The 21,559-nt window shown below is 33.6% G+C and overlaps 1 protein-coding gene across 1 annotated transcript; it reads right to left on the bottom strand.

Annotated features, from left to right (window-relative positions):
• Positions 1-472: 472 nt before the first annotated feature.
• Positions 473-2,969, bottom strand: LOC139889447 (uncharacterized). Its single transcript, XM_071872401.1, has 4 exons — positions 1,747-2,969; positions 1,593-1,659; positions 742-1,255; positions 473-597 (listed from the first exon to the last, which is right to left on the bottom strand). Exons 1-4 carry the CDS (start codon positions 2,967-2,969, stop codon positions 473-475), a joined length of 1,929 nt encoding a protein of 642 aa, XP_071728502.1.
• Positions 2,970-21,559: the final 18,590 nt, after the last annotated feature.

Here is a 21,559-nt window from a genome sequence, read left to right as displayed (position 1 = left end):
TATATATATATATATATATATATATATATATATATATATATATATATATATATATATATATATATATATATATATATACATATATGCATAAATATTCATTAAACTATAGTTTTTTTAATGACTATATATATATATATATATATATATATATATATATATATATATATATATATATTCGTTAAAAAAAACTATAGTTTAATGTATATATTTATGCATATTTACATATATATATATATGTATACATTATATATATATATATATATATATATATATATATATATATATATATATATATATATATATATATATATATATATATGTGTGTGTGTGTGTGTGTGTGTGTGTGTGTGTACATATACATATATTTCATGCGGAAATTTTAAAAACACATTTATAGAAATAACATTCATAAAAATATTAAACATTTGATTACAACAACAAGCGTTTTCTGATAAATGACAAGAATTACACATCAATAATCATCATCATATCTAGAGTAAGCTTCATTTTGAGGAATTTGGGGATTTAGCTCATCGTCAGCCACCACATTATCATCATCATCATCATCACATATGTCATGAGGAAGGGAAAAAGGTTCTAATTCACAAATGTCATCATCATCATCATCATCATCATCATCATCATCATCATCATCATCATTAACTTCATATGTTGGTGGATTAACTTCATGTGTTGGTGGATTAAACTAAATTGGTATTGATTCTCCGGGTACACTCATACTTGTATAAGTCATATTATCTAAATCAGCATCAAGGCTAAGATCGGATGAATTGGTTTCGTGTACAACATCTTGTATGGTGTCTTCGATGATGTCTCTATCCCAAAGTTTTCGATGATGTACCTCATGAACGACCTTCCAGCTGCTAGAGGTTTTGGAAGGATCGTTGATGTAAAAGACTTGTTGAGCTTGTGTTGCAAAAATGTGTTGATCATCTTGATACCACTCATCTTTCGTGTCAATACTAGTTATGTTATTCACTTTAACTGTACGTTTACGGTTCCGAGTGTTCTCAGTATTGAACCACTGGCATCTGAATAAAACAACACTAAATGCACCACCATAATGCAACTCAACAATATCTTCCAACCGACCATAATACTTAGAGACAGGAGCACCGGCATCTGCGAGTGTTGCAATTCCATTATTTTGTGTTGTGCGTCGATCATCGCGATTGCTAACCACAAACCTGACACCATTCACATGGCAGACACTGTAATGGTTTGAGGTACCCACCTGTCCTTTAGCTAGACAGATCAATTCATCGCTATACTTCGATCCGTCAACTGACCGTAGTTCACGTATCTATTAAAAAATAAATAAATAAATATATATATATATATATATATATATATATATATATATATATATATATATATATATATATATAAAGTTTGAATAAAAATAGTTATCAAATGTTAATTAATATATATATATATATATATATATATATATATATATATATATATATTTTTATTCAAACTTTATATATATATATATATATATATATATATATATATATATATATATATATATATATATATACATACATACATATATACAATGAGTTTACCTGGTTGGTGAACCAACTAGGAAATTTTTTTTCCATGTCCATATTGGGGTTCTCTGCTTTAAACTGACTGTAAATGTTCAAAGAGAATTGTCAGTATGATCAACGTTTACACAGTTAAGTAATTATAAAGTCATATTTTAGTATAATGACTTACTTTTTGTATTCTTCGATGTCAGAACAATTGTCGAGTACATACCAGTGAAGTTTATCCTGAATATCCCGGGCCAGAGATTTGTACACACCTTTACTGATAAATTTACATAACGATTTGAACACACGAAACTCACATGACCTAATTGGCCCATCTGCATATCTTCCAGGATGATTAAATCTCGTCTGTATACCTTCAAAAGACATTGAACATGCAGTTAATGCTTCATCGGCAACGTACCCCTCAGCTATACAACCTTCAGGCTTAGCTTTATTTCTAACATAATTTTTTAGTTTTTTCATGTATCTCTCAATTAGATACATCCACCTCATGTAAACAGGCCCTCCATATATAGCCTCTTCCGATAAATGCATCACCAAATGATTCATTATGTCAAAAAAAGCAGGATGATAAATTAACTTGAGAGTACATGACAGTTTAATCAATTGTTTTTGAGCTATCAACATTTCTGCCACCATTAACTCTCGAGCACAAATTTGCTTAAAGAATGCGCATAGCTGCATTATTGGTGTAGAGATAGTTTCGTCCAAAAATGCGTTAACTCCGACAGGCAATAATCGTTTCATCATGATATGGCAATAATGAGATTTCATGTTCGTAATGTTGGTATTATCCTTGTTCACTTTATGCCCGAAGTTTGATCCAAACCCATCTGAAAGTTTTACTTCTTTAATGAATTTACAAAAACTTACCCTGTCTTCGGGTGTTAAAGAGTATTTAGAAAGAGGTTTGAAGAACTGTCCATCTTTTTTACCTTTGGTTTTAGGTTTGAGCCACAAATCTTTTCGAATTTCCAACTTTTCCAAGTCAACTCGTGCATTGTGAGTGTCTTTGGACTTGTCATTCATTAATAAGGTACCCAAAGTAGCCTCTAACACATTCTTTTCAATATGCATGACATCCAAGTTGTGTTGCAGTGAAAGATATTTCCAATACTCAAGTTCCCGAAAAATAGAAATTTTAGTCCAGTTGTGACGACACTTAGGGGGACGTTTTCTTTTTTCACCAACATTTGTATGATTTTTTCCGGGATTACCAACTGGCAACAAATCTGTAAGTTGGTTTTCGATATCAGCTACTTTGAACTTTCTAGGTTTAGAGGTATGATCTACCTTACCATTGAATTCTAAGCTTTCTCTGTATGGGTGATTCAATTCAAGGTTCGGTCTGTGACTGACAAAAATAATTTTGTTTCTCATACGCATAGCAGGAGTGTCCTCGTTACATGTAGGGCATGCTTTATAGCCTTGGCCACTCTAACCGGACAAACTACTATGGGCAGGATAATCGTTTATGGTCCAAATAAGCATTGCTTTCATTTGAAAATACGTGTTTGTAACTGAGTCATGTGTAACAACTCCTTCGGACCATAAAATCTCTAGTTCATCAACTAAAGTCCTCAAGTAAACATCAATATCTTTTCTAGGTAATTTAGGACCAGGAATTAACAGAGTCAACATGAGAGAACTTTCTTTTATACATATCCACGGTGGCGTATTGTACGTTGTCAATATTACTGGCCACATGCCGTAAGGATTATTCATGTTGCCGAATGGATTGAAACCATCAGCAGCCAACCCTAGTCAAACGTTTCTGTGTTCACGTGCAAAATCTGGATATCTTTTGTCAATTTCTTTCCAAGATCGACCATCTACTGGATGACGCATCTTACCCTCTTCATTGCACCGCCCAGTAGCATGCCAAGTCATATCCTTTGCAGTGTATCTAGAACTGTGCAAACATTTTAGTCTTGGAGTTATTGGAAAATAACGCAAAACTTTATTAGGAACTTTCTTCCCGTTGTGCGTTCATCTTTCCATATACTCTCGTTACATATTGGACAGTTTTCCAAATCCTGGTATTCTTTATAAAACAAACAACAATCATTCTTACAAGCATGTATTGCTTGATACCCTAAACCGATCTTTCTCATCCACTTCTTAATTTCGTAAAATGATTTCGGAATTGTGTTATTTGGGGGATGTGATTGTATGAGTAATTCTAACAATTGGTCGAATGACGTATTCGTTCATTTGTTAAAGACCTTAATGTGTGTTAACTTGGCTAAAAACTCTAATGAGGACAACTTGCTACCGGGATATAGCTCGGTTTGGGTGGAGTCAATTAAATCCTTAAGACCAGTTGCGATCGTATCATTCATAGTCTCATCGTCATTCGGACCTTCCTCCTCAAAATTAGGAACTTCCTCAAAATTAGGAACTTCTTCTGGAGGTTGGAAATAGCTTAAAATCGCCGGAGACTTGGGAGACTTGGGAGTAATGTTTCTTTTGCAAACAAGCTGCGTGCCGACTGTCTGGGTTACAGCTTTTTGTTGAAAAAAATTTTCGGACGACTAATCCCAGACGACTTGTCGTCTGGGAAAATTGTGGAGGGAAACCAAAAAACTAGGCGCCAGATTTTTCGTGAAATATTTAAATATTTTATGATTTTTAATTTATTTTTATTTATTAATAAAATCTATATAACTACTTAAGTAATTAATTAAAACTTACTTAAAAATTTTAAATTCTTAAATATTATTTTTAATTACTTTTAAATTATAAAATTACTTAAAATTTATTTTTAATAACTTAAAAAATTACTTTTACTTACTTTTAAAATTACTTTTAATTACTTTTAAAATTACTTTTAATTACTTATATAATTAATTATAAATTACTATTAATCATTTAAATATTTTTTAATTACTTATAAATTATGTAAATTAAATCCTAATTAAATCCTAATATAACCCTACTTAAACTCTAATTAAATCTTAAATAAACCCATAATCCCTAATTAAACCCTAGATAATTAACTCCTAATTAATCCCTAAACGATCCGGTCTGGCGGTAAACTTTAGGTGGGAAATCTTGGGCAGGAAAACGGATGGTGGCTTTTGGGCTGGAAAATTCTTCTATATAATAACCCCACTAATCACAGCACTTTGTGACTGCAACAATATGAATCAAGATTACCAGTTTGGTCCAGAAGAAACTTTTGTTGTGAAATTTTGTCGAACTTGTGGTTCAAAGATGGTGGTCAAAACTTGCTTGACGGATGATTACCAGTACGGTCGACGATATTATGGTTGTGATGGTAGGTCCGGGTGCTTGATGCATGAGCGTTGTAGAAGGCGACAAATTTGGATTGATCCGCTCTGGCCTGATAGGGCGTTTAAAGTGATACCAGAATTGTTAAGGTGTAAAAGAGCTCTAGAACGTTCACTCAAAATCGCAAAGCATCAATCAAAAATGTTGAAACTGATGTTAATTTCTAGTTTTGTAGCATTTGTGTTGTGTTTCATTTTCAAGTAACTGATGTAATTTCTTTTGGAAGTATTGTGTTGTAGTTTGGAAGTATTGTGTTGTAGTTTGGAAGTTCCATTTAACGGTAGAAATATCTCACTTAGAAACCTCAAAACGTTAATGATGTTAATGCACAGAGATTCATCTACCCTAAACCCTAATTAACCCCTAATTTAACCTTAATTCACATTCATATACTACACTAACATCCGATAACGACGTTAATGATGTTAATGCACAAAGATTCTTTATTGATTAAAGCTGTGAAACAGAGATGCTTTATTTAAAGCTGTATTCTACAGAGATTCTTTATTGATCAAAACTGTGAACTAGAGATGCTTTATTTAAAGCTGTATTCAACAGAGAATCTTTATTGATTAAAGCTGCGAAACAGAGATGCCTTATTTAAAGCTGTATTCCACATAGATTCTTTATTGATTAAAGCTGTGAAACAGAGATGCTTTAGTTAAAGCTGTATTCCACAGAGATTCTTTATTGATCAAAGCTATGAACCAGAGATGCTTTATTTAAAGCTGTATTCAACAGAGATTCTTTAAGTAAAGATGTTTTCAACACCTGTATTCTTCCTCTATAAATACAACCCCTCAATTCTCAACAAATCACACCTCATACACTTATTTCTTAATTTACTAAACTTCCCACATTCAAGTTCAAAATGAGTCAAATGCCTGTTATGCTACAAGTTAACTACGGTGGTGAATTCGACTGAGAGGTCAAGAATTACTCTGGTGGTGAGCAACGAGAGTATTGTTTAAACGTTCAAAATTATCAATTGTCCGATCTGCTAGCATTTCTCAAAGAAGACATACCTGTTGACCACAAACAAGTATGGTTTTTCAAGGAGTCCGATAAGCCAGCCACTGTTTTTGAAGAGGAGGAAGACTGGAATGAGCTTGTTGGTCGAGCAGTGACCCGTAATGAAACAATCAAGGTGTACATCAAATTCCGGGATGACAGCGAATACGTTGTGTATTCTGATGAAGAGGACTATGTACCTTCCGAGCCACAATACGATACAGATGGCAAGTTCTATTCGGATGATTCGGATGACAAGTTTCCTTCATATGATTCTGATGATTTCTAGATGTTTAAGATGTATTCTCGTTGTGATTGTGTTAGTCATGTTTGTGTTTAGCCATGTTTGTATTTAGCCATGTTTGTGTTTAGTTTCAACAAAAATGTAACCGTGTTTGGTGTTTTAATAAAAGTGATGTTAAAAAAAATAATCTTTTATAATTAGTAATAATAATAATAATAATAGTAATATTAATAAATTTAATAATAACAATACACCATTACAATACACCGACACATAACACCGTTACAATACACCGTTACATAACAACGTTACATAACACCGTTACGTACATCGACACATAAACACCATTACGTGCACCGACACATAAACACCGTTACATTAGAGGGGAAATATTTGGGCGGGAAACATTTGTGCGGGAATTCTTGGTGGCAGTTTGTGGATCTACTTAAAGAGTAGCCATACACCCTCTTTTCATCCATATCTACCCATTCAAGTCTCTCTATCTCTATCTCTACAATCACACTATGAATCAACCAATAAAAAATAGACCTATTAGTGAAGGTCGACAAGTCAGACTACAAGATTTTCCAGAGATCGACCGTGAATTCAGAAGAATGGGTTGGCTTCCTTTCCTTTTGCTTGATAAGTTTTTTTTCCTGCACTCGTGCATCAATTCTATTCCAACTGTGAATTCACTAATGAACAATTGGTGAGATTTCAAATCTATGACTGGCAACAAGAGTATACTCTTGAACAATTTGGTATGCTATTGGGCGTACCATTTGAAGGTAAAAATATCTATTTTCCCAGTGAAGGCCTCGAAGATCTTCCTCCAGATATTCCAAAATATGACATGGCCATACTTGTGTGTCGTACTGCGGTTCCATTCAGAACCGTAGAACGTTCAGGCATCCTTGACAAATATATTTGTCCGGGAAATATTGCTATAAGAAATGCAATTATTAGGAGTAACATGTACCACCGCGAAGCAAACGTCACTCGATTGTCAATGACTGAACCATGTCTTCACTGGTGCATAACTCACAACATCCAAGTAAATATTGCTCATTTGTTCGCTTCTCGAATGAATCAACTTCGTTATGCAGAAACATGACCTCATCTTCCGTACGGAGCATTTCTGAACCGTGTATTTACTAGTATTGGTGTGGTTGAAGGTTTGGTGGGACGACGTCTGATAACCACGTTACCTATCGACCGGTCCTTCGTTTCTGAAACATCGGCAGCATCGAGCTCAGGTTCTGAAAGTTTGTCCACTAAATCGGATGCTCGTAGTCATCCTCGTCGTCGTTATTAGTGTGTTTCAATACCAGTAACTTTGTAGTCGTGTGCTTGAAGTGTGTTTAATTCAATTAGTGTGTTTAAATTTAGTAAGTGTGTTTAATTTTAGTCGTGTGCTTGAAGGATATGTAGGACGACGTCTGATAAATACTTTACCTATTGTTGAAGTGTGTTTAATTCGGTAACTTTGTATTATATTAATTTAATGTTTGTCGTTTGTTGTGTTTAATTCAAAAAAATTCGTTTGTCTCCTTATATATTGCTCTTTATATATAATAATCGATTTATCTACTTAAAATCAGTTTTCATTCAAAACAAATGACAACAACATAACAATTTCATTCAACATAACTAATACAAACGATACAAATACAAACGATATAAATACAAACGATTCACAAATACAAACGATACAAATACAACGATACAAATAATACCCAAGTTAACTAACTAACTTAACGGAAAGTTAAAAAAGTTTTTTCGTCTTCCAAAACTAAATAAAGAGATGCGACCAGAAAGCCAACTCAGGGTTTCTTTTATACCGTTCTACTGATCGTCGGTACGAAGATATGTGGCGGACAATTCCGGAACACAGTCATCTTCATAAAACAAGACGTCCGTGTGTTCGAACGGAACATTTTCTTTCAAAAAGGTTAAAAGCTCCTCTAAACCAACGTCGCGAACGTCAATGTTTTTGAACGTAGCTTTTGAACCACGCGTATAATCGTAAAGTTTCATTTCATTACGGAATTCACTTCCGTAATACACTTCGATTGAGACAATCATCGGCGAAAGAGTCGCCATTTTGAGTTTGAAAGTGTGATAATGCAGTTTATGTGGATATATGGTGTTAGATATGTGTTGAATATGTGTTGAGGATGGAGTATAAGTAGGTAGATCAACTTGTCGTCCCTAAAAGGATTCCAGACGATAGATCGTCCCTAAAAGTATTCCAGACGACATATCGTCCCGAAAAAAACGCGCGAAACTTTCCTTTTTTTTTTGGAGCCAATTTTCGCCAGTACTGATAGTGCTCCAAATGAACATATATTTAGTAGCAATATCCTCCCAATATGTAAATTATTTAGTTGTAATTGTCCTATTTTAAGTTGTAATCGTTTATATTAAATAAGTGCGAAGACAAAAGGCGAAAACGACGATTTGAAGACGCAAATGACCAAAAAGCTCAAATGTACAAGATACAATCCAAGTGGTTCAAATTATTGATGAAGAACGTCTAAAAAAGATAAGAGTACAAGTTACAAAACGCAAAGTACAAGATATTAAATTGTACGCAAGGACGTTCGAAAATCCGGAACCGGTACATGAACCAACTCTCAACGCTCGACGCAACGGAAAAAAAATTACGAGTCTACTATGTATATAAATATAATATAATATATAAATAATTATAAAAATTATTTATATATTATATATATTTAAATAAAAACCGTCGGCAGCCTTGGATCTTGAACTTGTGGGCTGGTTTTGGAACCTCCGCGACTTGCGGAGCTGGAAGGCCAAAATGGCCGCAACTCGCGGAGCAGTGAATTTCAGTTCTGGCTATAAAAGCTCTCGAGTTCTGCATGTAAAATATATAATAAAACATAATAATAATAATACTCCCTAGTATAATATAAATAAATATATATAATATATATATATATATATATATATATATATATATATATATATATATATATATATATATATATATAATATAGATTAGTGTTATATTAGATTAGTTTGGGTTATGTAAAGGTTATTTTACGGGTTTTTGAAGTCGAAATTCTGTCCGTGTAACACTACGCGATAAATACTCAATGTAAGTTATGTTCTCCTTTTTAAATTAATGTCTCGTAACTAAGTTATTATTATGCTTATTTGAGCCGAAGTAATCATGATGTTGGGCTAATTACTAAAATTGGGTAATTGGACTTTGTACCATAATTGGGGTTTGGACAAAAGAACGACACTTGTGGAAATTAGACTATGAGCTATTAATGGGCTTTATATTTGTTTAACTAAATGACAGTTTGTTAATGTTAATATAAAGATTTACAATTGGGCGTCCCTATAAATTACCATATACACTCGATCGGACACGATGGGCGGGGTATTTATATGTACGAATAATCGTTCATTTAACCGGACACGGGAATGGATTAATAGCCACTAGAATAATTAAAACAGGGGTGAAATTATGTACAAAGGACACTTGGTATAATTGATAACAAAATATTAAAACCTTGGGTTACACTCAGTCGACATCCTGGTGTAATCATTAAACAAAGTATTAAAATCTTGTTACAGTTCGAATCCCCAATTAGTTGGAATATTTAACTTCGGGTATAAGGATAATTTGACGAGGGCACTCGCATTTTATATTTATGACCGATGGACTGTTATGGACAAAAACCAGACGGACATATTAAATAATCCAGGACAAAGGACAATTAACCCATGGGCATAAAACTAAAATCAACACGTCAACCATCATGGTTACGGAAGTTTAAATAAGCATAATATATTTTATTTCATATTTCCTCGTACTTTTATTTATTGTCATTTTAATTATTGTTATTTATTTTATTGTTATTTAAATATCATCATTTACTATACGCTTCGCTTAAAATATAAATCGACAAACCGGTCATTAAACGGTAAACCCCCTTTTATATATTATTATATATATTTTGTACAAATATAGTTGTTTAAAAATATAGTGTGCAATAAGCCCGCTCCCTGTGGAACGAACCGGACTTACTAAAAACTATACTACTCTACGATTAGGTACACTGCCTATAGTGTTGTAGCAAGGTTTAGGTATATCCATTTTGTAAATAAATAATTAAAACTTGTGTAATTTGTAACGTATTTCGTAGTAAAATATAGTACTATCACGTACCCCTCCGCTACCACATCAAGTTTTTGGCGCCGCTGCCGGGGAATCGGCAAAACTCTATATTTTTAATTCATTTTTGTATAAATATATATTATTTTTAGAAAAACAATATAAAATCTTTAAAAAAAAAAAAAAAAAAAGTCGAATTTCAAACTGTACCAGAGTTGAATTCTGGAACCCCGCGACTCGCGGGGTTTGCAGCTTCTGGAACCGCGACTCGCGGAGTCGTCTGACACGAACCTGGTCCAGCAATTAATACGATTTAGGTTTTAATTATTTATTATTATTATTATTATTAAACCTAATTAGGTTTTATATATAATATTATTTAGTTTAAATTAATTTGTAATATTAAGTTTTAATTAGTTTTATTTATATATAAAAATTAATACTATTATAAAAAAATAATATTTTTATAAAAATTGTACTTTTTACAACTTTTTGTAGATTTTTATATTTTGTCCCTTTTTAATCGTTTTAGCGTAATATTTGTATATTTAGCTCATATTTAGTTTTAAACTTAGTTTTTGCCATAGTTATTTTTACTTCTAGATTTTTAGGCTTTGCCGTAAAATCCCTTAAGTGCTTTTTCTTTAGACTAAGATTTAGGTACTTTAGAATTTTGCGACGCCGTTTTTATATTTTAGTACCTTTTTAAGTTATTACCATTTGGGATATAGTTTTTCTTTTAAGCTTTAATATTTTTAGATGCAACTTTTAATTCTTAGTTTTTAATTCCTTTTTAAGTTACGACGCGCTATTTTCTTATTTTTATTTTTCGACGTTTTTCGACGCTCATTCTTTTTCTTTCTTATTTCTCGACACGCTAGTTTTTAGGACTTAGAAATTTTCTCTATTTCTTATCTAATATCTCAAACGGAAAGAAAAATTATTTAAGTGGTTAAATTAATGGACGTTGACAATTTTCTGCTTCGTAGTAATAGTTGGATTTGTTAGTGGCTGAGTTGTGAACTTCCGATTTAAAGGGTTCTGGCTCCCTGCTGCATCTTTTGGCTATTTGAAACGTGGGCAAAAGCAGAAAAGTCTATTAATTGGACAACTTATATAAGTTTTTCTATTTTTATAACTAATAGGATAATTAGTAAATGCACCACATTGTAGCTAAAATTTGGCCATCGCAATAAAATGGAAAATTTTGAAAACAAGGCTATGGAAACTCTTTTTGATATCCAAAATCAATTAAATCAATACTCTCAAACGGGTGTTGATGATAATTCGTTCGGTCAATCTTGGATCACGAATGACGAAACAATAACTGGTTGTGAAATCTGTGGAGATTATCACTCAACATCAGAATGTTATTATTACGTTCCTATGGAAAATTACACACTCACGGAACCTGAATGGAATGATTATGAAGAATACAATTCCCAAGAATATTTCCAAACTCAACAACCAGTAGACGAGGAAAATTACGTGTCTGAAAATTTATTAGACAATATGAAAATCAAACTCGAAGAACTCAATGCTCAAAATGAACAAATGAGAGAGTTTGTAAACCGGCAAGCTGAAACTCTATCAGACTACACACCTGTTGATCTGAGGAGTCGTGTGCAAGAAAATCTCATATCATCGAATTTTGATGAATTCGAGAGCTCCGAAATCACCAACTATCCCGATGATACTTTTTATTCAGTCTTACCAATTTCACAACATATCGACACATTAGCCTCTACCGACGAAATCATCGATCCATCAATGGATAAAGAAGAAGTAAGGGTAACAAATTTTTACTCTTGGGAAAACGATAACGTTGAAAATTTTACCCCCGAGACCAAAATGGAGGGACTGATAAGTACCATTAATGAAGAAGAATCTACTCCAATCCCGAAATTCACCATTCCACAACCTTCCAACCCAATATTCTCAATAGACGAGTCATCTACCGAAAATGAACTACGAGCTGTAATAGATAATGACACCTCGGATTTCACCCAATTGGGTAATAGAGGTGAAAACTTTGATCTTGAGAATAAAAGGAAGGAAACATTAGAAATTGTCCACCCTATAATATGTATGTCGATGTATATCGATCCATTTGACCAAGAACCAGAAAAGAGACATATCCATTTACTAAAAGCTACACTTAAAAAAGAATTAAGTAGTGACGATCGGGTGGGTCTAAACTTTAAACCCATTAATATATTTTATACCACCCGAGATGTGAATAACTGGCTCACTATTTTAATTCGTGGAACTTATTCTACCGACTTCACATGTCGTCAGCTAAGTGTGGGGAAGTTTAACCCCACTTAACGTTAAATTAGGGGTTCGGGTTAGTGCATAACTCGTTAATAAACATGCATAATAAATTAGGGTAAAAGACGCATTTTTAAATATTAGCAAACATTTCAGAAAAGCAACCGTTTTTGAAGAAAAACATGTGTGAAATAACAAAAGAAGGAATGAACGATGAGGCGCGCCTTCTATCATTCGACGAGCTTTGTAATTACAAACTGGGTATTTTTAATTACTTTTCTACACTAATCACCCTCATGAATTTATAATTATAGTCTGATTTCATGTAAATGAGGGCATTGCATGATCTCAAGTGTGGGGAAGGGTTATAAATTCTCTCGGGTTTATTACTTGGTTTATTTGCCAAATTTTGTGAAAATTTGAAAAATTTTCAACTAAATGAAGTCAAAATCATGTTTATACATATTTATGAACAGTGAAAACTAGGTGTTAATACCGAAATTATCGTTACCTCGAAAAGGACATAAATTGAGAAACAACTTAAAACGCTTGAATTCATTTAAAATGGAATAGAAGAGAATAAAAAGGCAAAGAAAGAAACTAAGTGTGGGGAGAATGTGCCAAGTTATTCAATTAAAAACTATCTATCACATGTTTCTGTAAAGTTTATTGCAGGTGCTTTTGTTTTGGACTAAATTAACTGTTTTACCCGATTTACTGTAATGAAAGATGGATCTACACGATGAATCAATTCCATCATTAAAAGGAAGTAAAGTCTTCCGAAAAAGACACGCGCTTCTTGATTTAGGTCAAGAAGTTGTCGTCCAGACCAGCTGTAGGTTGACGAAAAATCTAGAAAAGTCATCTATAAAATCAGCAGGAAATCCACGGACCTCAGCATCAAACAGGGTCGCCAAGTGGTCAGACTTATCCTAACCATGAGAGGATCTGTCTCGTAAAATGGGGAGGGCGCCGTGCAAATTAGCTTGATAAGACTAATGAATCAAACTCCCAGAAAGGATAATCTCCTTAAAGATCAAAAATCAGCTTTTAAGCCTGATATTACTCAATCCTTGAGATTGACCTTAAAGATTGAGAATTACAAACTCATGGAATTCAATGATATCTAAACTCGAGCTTGAACGAGAAAATATTTTGATCAAAATTACAAACCGATTTGTTTTCTGAAAACCCTATTTTCAATGCGTTCATTACCATTGAACGTAAAATCCTAGGAATTCACCTGGAATTCATTAGGTCACCTGAACCAAATCGGGTGTCAACCGTAAGAACGGTGGTTGCATAGCATGGTCAAAGACAAGACCTTGTGCCAGACTGAAAAATCATAGGATGATCTTTACTATTGCTCCTACAAAGGATAGTAATAGCATCCGACACGTTTATAGACCATAATCAAAAGCATGTCACGGGACATTGCCTTAACAGTTGCTTGTTCATCACTTTCCTTTACAACCGGACGGTAGTTTGCCGAAAGGTAATATACGGGACAAGTAAACTGGACGTGTTGCTTTCCTAATACAAGGTTAGCAAGTGGGTAACACAAAACCACAAGTGTTGAGCTAAAATTTTCAAATCTGAAACCCACACAACCCACAAAAATATTTTGCAAACACCGGTGAAGGGTTATTCCGGAAAACTTATCTAGGGTAAAAGCTAGATTGAATTTTCAAAAGATCAAATATTTTCATAAAGATCCAATTTCCTTAAGGATCTACATTTTCATAGTCATGTGGGACTGTAAACCGCCTTTCAAATGTGCACTTTGCTTTGGAAACCGAAAGTAAATCGGCTATTTGATTGCAAGTGTCGTTGACCTAAACCCGAGGCAACTGTGGATGACACACTCACCTTTAACCATGGTTCTATCGTTACTATCATTGTTTATACCGCCGTATCAAAATCACTGATGTACAAAGTGTGAAGAATAAAGAAGTGATTCTAGTGTGTTTTATTTCAAGACTGTATTGCTTGAGGACAAGCAACGTTCAAGTGTGGGGATATTTGATAGTGCTCCAAATGAACATATATTTAGTAGCAATATCCTCCCAATATGTAAATTATTTAGTTGTAATTGTCCTATTTTAAGTTGTAATCGTTTATATTAAATAAGTGCGAAGACAAAAGGCGAAAACGACGATTTGAAGACGCAAATGACCAAAAAGCTCAAATGTACAAGATACAATCCAAGTGGTTCAAATTATTGATGAAGAACGTCTAAAAAAGATAAGAGTACAAGTTACAAAACGCAAAGTACAAGATATTAAATTGTACGCAAGGACGTTCGAAAATCCGGAACCGGTACATGAACCAACTCTCAACGCTCGACGCAACGGGAAAAAAATTACGAGTCTACTATGTATATAAATATAATATAATATATAAATAATTATAAAAATTATTTATATATTATATATATTTAAATAAAAACCGTCGGCAGCCTTGGATCTTGAACTTGTGGGCTGGTTTTGGAACCTCCGCGACTTGCGGAGCTGGAAGGCCAAAATGGCCGCAACTCGCGGAGCAGTGAATTTCAGTTCTGGCTATAAAAGCTCTCGAGTTCTGCATGTAAAATATATAATAAAACATAATAATAATAATACTCCCTAGTATAATATAAATAAATATATATATATATATATATATATATATATATATATATATATATATATATATATATATATATATATATATATATATATATATATATATATATATATATATATAATATAGATTAGTGTTATATTAGATTAGTTTGGGTTATGTAAAGGTTATTTTACGGGTTTTTGAAGTCGAAATTCTGTCCGTGTAACACTACGCGATAAATACTCAATGTAAGTTATGTTCTCCTTTTTAAATTAATGTCTCGTAACTAAGTTATTATTATGCTTATTTGAGCCGAAGTAATCATGATGTTGGGCTAATTACTAAAATTGGGTAATTGGACTTTGTACCATAATTGGGGTTTGGACAAAAGAACGACACTTGTGGAAATTAGACTATGAGCTATTAATGGGCTTTATATTTGTTTAACTAAATGATAGTTTGTTAATGTTAATATAAAGATTTACAATTGGGCGTCCCTATAAATTACCATATACACTCGATCGGACACGATGGGCGGGGTATTTATATGTACGAATAATCGTTCATTTAACCGGACACGGGAATGGATTAATAGCCACTAGAATAATTAAAACAGGGGTGAAATTATGTACAAAGGACACTTGGTATAATTGATAACAAAATATTAAAACCTTGGGTTACACTCAGTCGACATCCTGGTGTAATCATTAAACAAAGTATTAAAATCTTGTTACAGTTCGAATCCCCAATTAGTTGGAATATTTAACTTCGGGTATAAGGATAATTTGACGAGGGCACTCGCATTTTATATTTATGACCGATGGACTGTTATGGACAAAAACCAGACGGACATATTAAATAATCCAGGACAAAGGACAATTAACCCATGGGCATAAAACTAAAATCAACACGTCAACCATCATGGTTACGGAAGTTTAAATAAGCATAATATATTTTATTTCATATTTCCTCGTACTTTTATTTATTGTCATTTTAATTATTGTTATTTATTTTATTGTTATTTAAATATCATCATTTACTATACGCTTCGCTTAAAATATAAATCGACAAACCGGTCATTAAACGGTAAACCCCCTTTTATATATTATTATATATATTTTGTACAAATATAGTTGTTTAAAAATATAGTGTGCAATAAGTCCGCTCCCTGTGGAACGAACCGGACTTACTAAAAACTATACTACTCTACGATTAGGTACACTGCCTATAGTGTTGTAGCAAGGTTTAGGTATATCCATTTTGTAAATAAATAATTAAAACTTGTGTAATTTGTAACGTATTTCGTAGTAAAATATAGTACTATCACGTACCCCTCCGCTACCACATCAAGTACAATAATTGAAGTCTATTTTTCCGGACGACATTGGGTCGTCCGGGAAAAGTGGGTCAAACCATTCAGGAAAAAGCAAGCAGAAAAAGCAGAAAATTTTGTCGGATTGTGCTTTTTGCGGACGACTTTTGTCGTCCGGAAATACTCTGTCCGGAAAAATCATTTTTCTAGTAGTGAATACGTGGGTTGCTTTCATTTTTTATTCCTTGATTTTAACCCCTCTTAATTTTTTTCCACTTTAATCTTTTCCTTATCACTATCACTATATATATATATATATATATATATATATATATATATATATATATATATATATATATATATATATATATATATATATATATTAAAAGAGAGTCTCGATTAGCTAATAAATGTTTTCAAAACCCCCTTAATTACCATTAAATTGAAATAGTTACACGACTATATTGACCAAGGCCTTTTCAATTACCAATTAAACTAATAACACAATCATTTGAAATCACCTATTTAATTGTCTAAATCACCAAAGTGTTAAAGCATAAATTGCATCTCTAATTAGTTCACAATAACACATTAACAACTTATGTAATTGAATTTAAGCGTAGATCAAACACAACACAGAATCTTTAATCAAGCACAATAATTATGAATCAATCAAACATAAGTCCATACGATAAAAACAATCCAATATTTCAAGTTTCACATTCAAGCAAACACACTAAAGATCTAGCCTAACGTATTCAAAGTGCAATTATCTAAACAATTAAAGATAATAGAATTCATGATTACAAAGCTAAATTAATGAAAGAACAAAGTACCATTTATTAATAATGGAAAAAAGAAATAAACTTGGTGAATGGATCCTCAAAGAGAAAGCACCAATCACCAAAAACCTTGAAATTTCATGTTTTGGGGTTAATAATTCGTATCTCCAAATCTGCCAAAACCCTTTCCTATTTATACGCCTTTAAAAACTGCAAAAGAAATAGCAAATGCGTCGCATCACTTATGGATGCACTGCATCCTGCTCAGTGTCCTGTTCAGATGTGCCGCATCACCTTAGATGCGCCACATCCTAAATCTTTTGTTACCAATTGGGTTGCTTTTCAAAGGGCAATGCACCACATCCTGAATGGATACGCCTCATCTCTTGACTTTTCTGCATTTTTCTTCGTTTTGACACTTTGAAGCCAAAAATTTTCACTTTTATTCACTTTAATATTCCCTCGAAACGTTGTTCACTTGAAATCATTCTTACTATTTATCCATTGAAAGTCTTCAATTTCCTATAAAACCACTTAGAATAGGAACGGGTATTGCGATAAATATATGTATACTTTGCGCAATATTAGTAGGTCAAGGAAGCAAATAACTGGATGGTGTCAGTGTTGGACATAGAGGATTATGAATCTTCTGTGGAATCACATGATTCGATGATGAAATTGCTAAAGTTATTGCTTCAGTGGAAGACACAAGAGGAAGAATAGGAGGTTTCGGAAACCGTCTTTGAAGTGCTTAATGATAATGTGGAACAGGAGTTAAAACAACCCTAAGCTGATAAAAATGTTTTGAGTACTCACATACCGGAGAGCGTTGTTGCGAATACAGAGAAAAATGATGGAACTAATGATGAAGAGGTGAAGAGCTTGCCGAAACAACTACTCACTTCTAATGTCGACTCTTCTCCCTCCAATCCTCCAGGTTTCACTCCTCATGTAAGTACTAGTTTTCACTCGGCTCATTTTTCTGCAGCTGAAAATTGGTGAAGTTTGGTGACATTTTAGGTTATGATGTTAAGAATTGTTCTCACAATCTCAAAAAGGTTCTTCCAAGTATGGGTGGATTTATAATGATTTAATGAATTTATTACTACTAATCTTGGCGGAGGGGTGAATTTCAGGTTCAAACAAAAGTGGATTTGTAAATTATGTACTGTACATAACATGCCATATCTGGTTTGGGTGTCCAGGAAACGAAACTTTCGATTCCTAATCATGCTGCTTTCAAATCTCTTTGGGGTAACTTTCAGTTTCAATTTGCTTCGTCGGGTGCGTCTCGACGCTCGGTATGATTTCTTACGACTACGAGTAATAGGGTGATTGCTTTCGATTCCCGCTCGATACTACATCTTTCAAATCTCTTTGGGCAACTACATTATTTTTGGTGATTTCAACTTCGTATGCTTTCCTCACGAGCGTTTTGGTCGTCATTTTAATACATTGGAAGCTGCCGATTTTGATGGGTTTATCACTGTCAACAGCCTCATTGACATACCTCTAGGGGCCGTGAATTCACTCGTTCCAAGAAATCGTTCACTCAACACACAAAACTTGAACGGTACCTGGCTTCGGATGGGATTTTGGATATATTTCCATCATTATCGGGAACGATTCTTTCCAACATTTGGTTTGATCATTGTCCCATCATCCTGAAAGTATAAACACAAGACTATGGTCTGACTCCTTTCAAACTCTTTCATTCGTGGTTCAAGCTTGAAGGATTTGAAGATGTTGTTATTAATGCTTGGAACAATAGTCAAATACCGCAGCTATGTGACCCTCAAACAAGGTTCAGAAACAAGTTTAAACATGTAAAAGCCTGGTTGAAATAGTGGCACAAAGAATACTTGAACGAATCCAATTCGCAAAAGTTGTTGAATGCTCGTTTGTCCTCTATTTATCAGGCTGTTGATACAAATGTGCCGATTGCTAATTTAGCAAATGAAAGGACCACCATACTTAAAGGGCATGCTTGTTTGCAGTCAATTGATCACACAAACTTGATCCAGAAAAACTAAAAATTGTTCAATTGTTAGGGGACTAAAACAACACCTTGTTCACATGGCTATTATTAGGAAGCGTAAAAAACTCCAAGTTGTGTTCAGTGGGGACTGGGTCACTCAACCTTCTCGGGTAAAAGAAATTTTCTTTGACTTTTTCGTTAACAAATTCAAACAGGCCGAATGTGTATCTATTACCACGCCAAGCAGTAACTTATTGCAACTTTCATCATTGTAAGTTGCCTCCATGGTTACTAACTTTTCTATGGTCAAAATTAAGTATGCGGTATGGTCCCGTGGTAGTGACAGATCTCCTAGACCCGATGGGCTTTCCTTTAAACTCGGTAAGCACTTTTGGGAGATAATTAAGGTTGATATGATGATATGGTGTGAGATTGCCAGAACTCTTGTATGATTCCAAGGTGATGTAACTCATCATTTGATGTGCTAAATCAGGTTATCTAAATAACTCTAGAAAATCCGATTCAAACTAACACGAACTATAGGCAAGTGTACTTAGTCATGCAATAGTATAGAAATAGTAAATCCAGGTTTCGTTCCTAGAGACAATAACTAGCAATCAATACTAGTGATTAATAACACGAAACTAATTTATAGACAGAAAAATAGTGAATTCATGGGGTTTTATCGTTTAATGACCGAAATGTCAAAGTAACGATTTAATAAAAAGACTTTAAAATAAAAGCAAACAATTAATTCAGAGCAAATAACAAAATCCAAATGAATATATTTACTTAGGAACTTTTCACTTCATATGTTAGAATTTTGGATAAAATAGACTATTTGATATCATGTGTGTGATCAGAAATCTAATTACGCATTCTATACGCAATTACAATAATAGCATGTAAATGTGTCACTCAATCTTACTATCTATACATTAAATTGCTCTTCACTAATCGGTCAATCTCAGCTAATTGTCAGATAGCATGCATAACCCTATTTTCAATTTTCAATGAATTATTAATTGTATCCCATGAGTTGTCAATTCAATCGGATAAAATTAATAAGCAGGTGTCAAAATTAAATAATACTACACAAGAGTCGATCTTTACTACGCAATAATTCATCACACAATCAAATTCATCATTATAAAAATAAGACAACAACAACAACAACAACAACAACAACAACAACAACAACATTAACAACAACATTAACAACAACAACAACAACAACAACAACAACAACAACAACAACAACAACAACAACAAAACCCAATACCACATGTGTGGTGTATGGGGAGGTGAGATGTAGACAATCCTTCCTGTTGGTGCATAATTAGTCCATGAGTTCATTATGATCAAGTTAAAGTGCTAAATTGTTTAACTTTCTCTGTTCGTATGCAATCGCACGGTTGCATAATGCAACCGTACGGTTAGACAGGCAACCGCACGGTTGCAAGGTGCAACCGCACGGTTGCAACGTGCTGTGTGTATTTAAAGGGGATTTCGAGTTCATTGTTAGGGTTACGGATCCTATCCTATACTACACGTACAATTCGATTCTCTGGTGTTCTAGCATTCAATATAGTCGATCTTTAACATATCTAAGTCGATTTTATCATTAAGATCAAAAGTTTTCATTGGGTTTTGAGTATAAAACCCAATAACGAGATTTTCCGCACTCGTTATTGAATCTAACATCGTTTAATTCTGTTTACACGATCCTACAAGTGGTATCAGAGCTTGTGTAATTGATTAAACGATTGGTTTTTGTCAAACTTTATTAAGAAATTGTGTTTTTAGTGTTTTTGTCAAAAACCCTTTTGAATCATGACTTTTCAGTGTTAATTCGTGTTTTTGTTGAAGTAATCGTGTTTGTCTGGTCTAAAACTTTATTTTGGACGTCAAACATACGCTGGTTTTTCTCAAGATTGAGTGATAGATCGATCAAAACCTTAAACCCTAGTTTCTGTGCAGTTTTTCTGCACAGATTCGACCAAGCACTCAACCGTACGGTTACACACTGTAATTGCACGGGTACTCCATTCGCACACCACAACCGTACGGATACGTCTTGTATCCGTGTAATCTCCATTCGCTTAAATCACAACCGTATAACATCACAACCGTACGGATACACTCTGCATCCTTCCAGTTATACCCTACACCCGTATAATCTTATCCGGTTACACTTTGCAACCGTGTATATTGCAACCGTGCCACATCACTTGCATCCGAGCGTTGCAACCGTATAAACTTCTGCAATCGTATTGTGCAACCGTACGGTTACAATGTCAGACGTGTTTGAATCTCCTGAAATGCAA

The sequence above is a fragment of the Rutidosis leptorrhynchoides genome, chromosome 1 (assembly GCF_046630445.1).
Source record: "Rutidosis leptorrhynchoides isolate AG116_Rl617_1_P2 chromosome 1, CSIRO_AGI_Rlap_v1, whole genome shotgun sequence".
Lineage (NCBI taxonomy): Eukaryota > Viridiplantae > Streptophyta > Magnoliopsida > Asterales > Asteraceae > Rutidosis > Rutidosis leptorrhynchoides.
The sequence above is the reverse complement of the archived record's forward strand: the minus strand, read 5'-3'. Positions and strand labels throughout refer to the sequence as shown.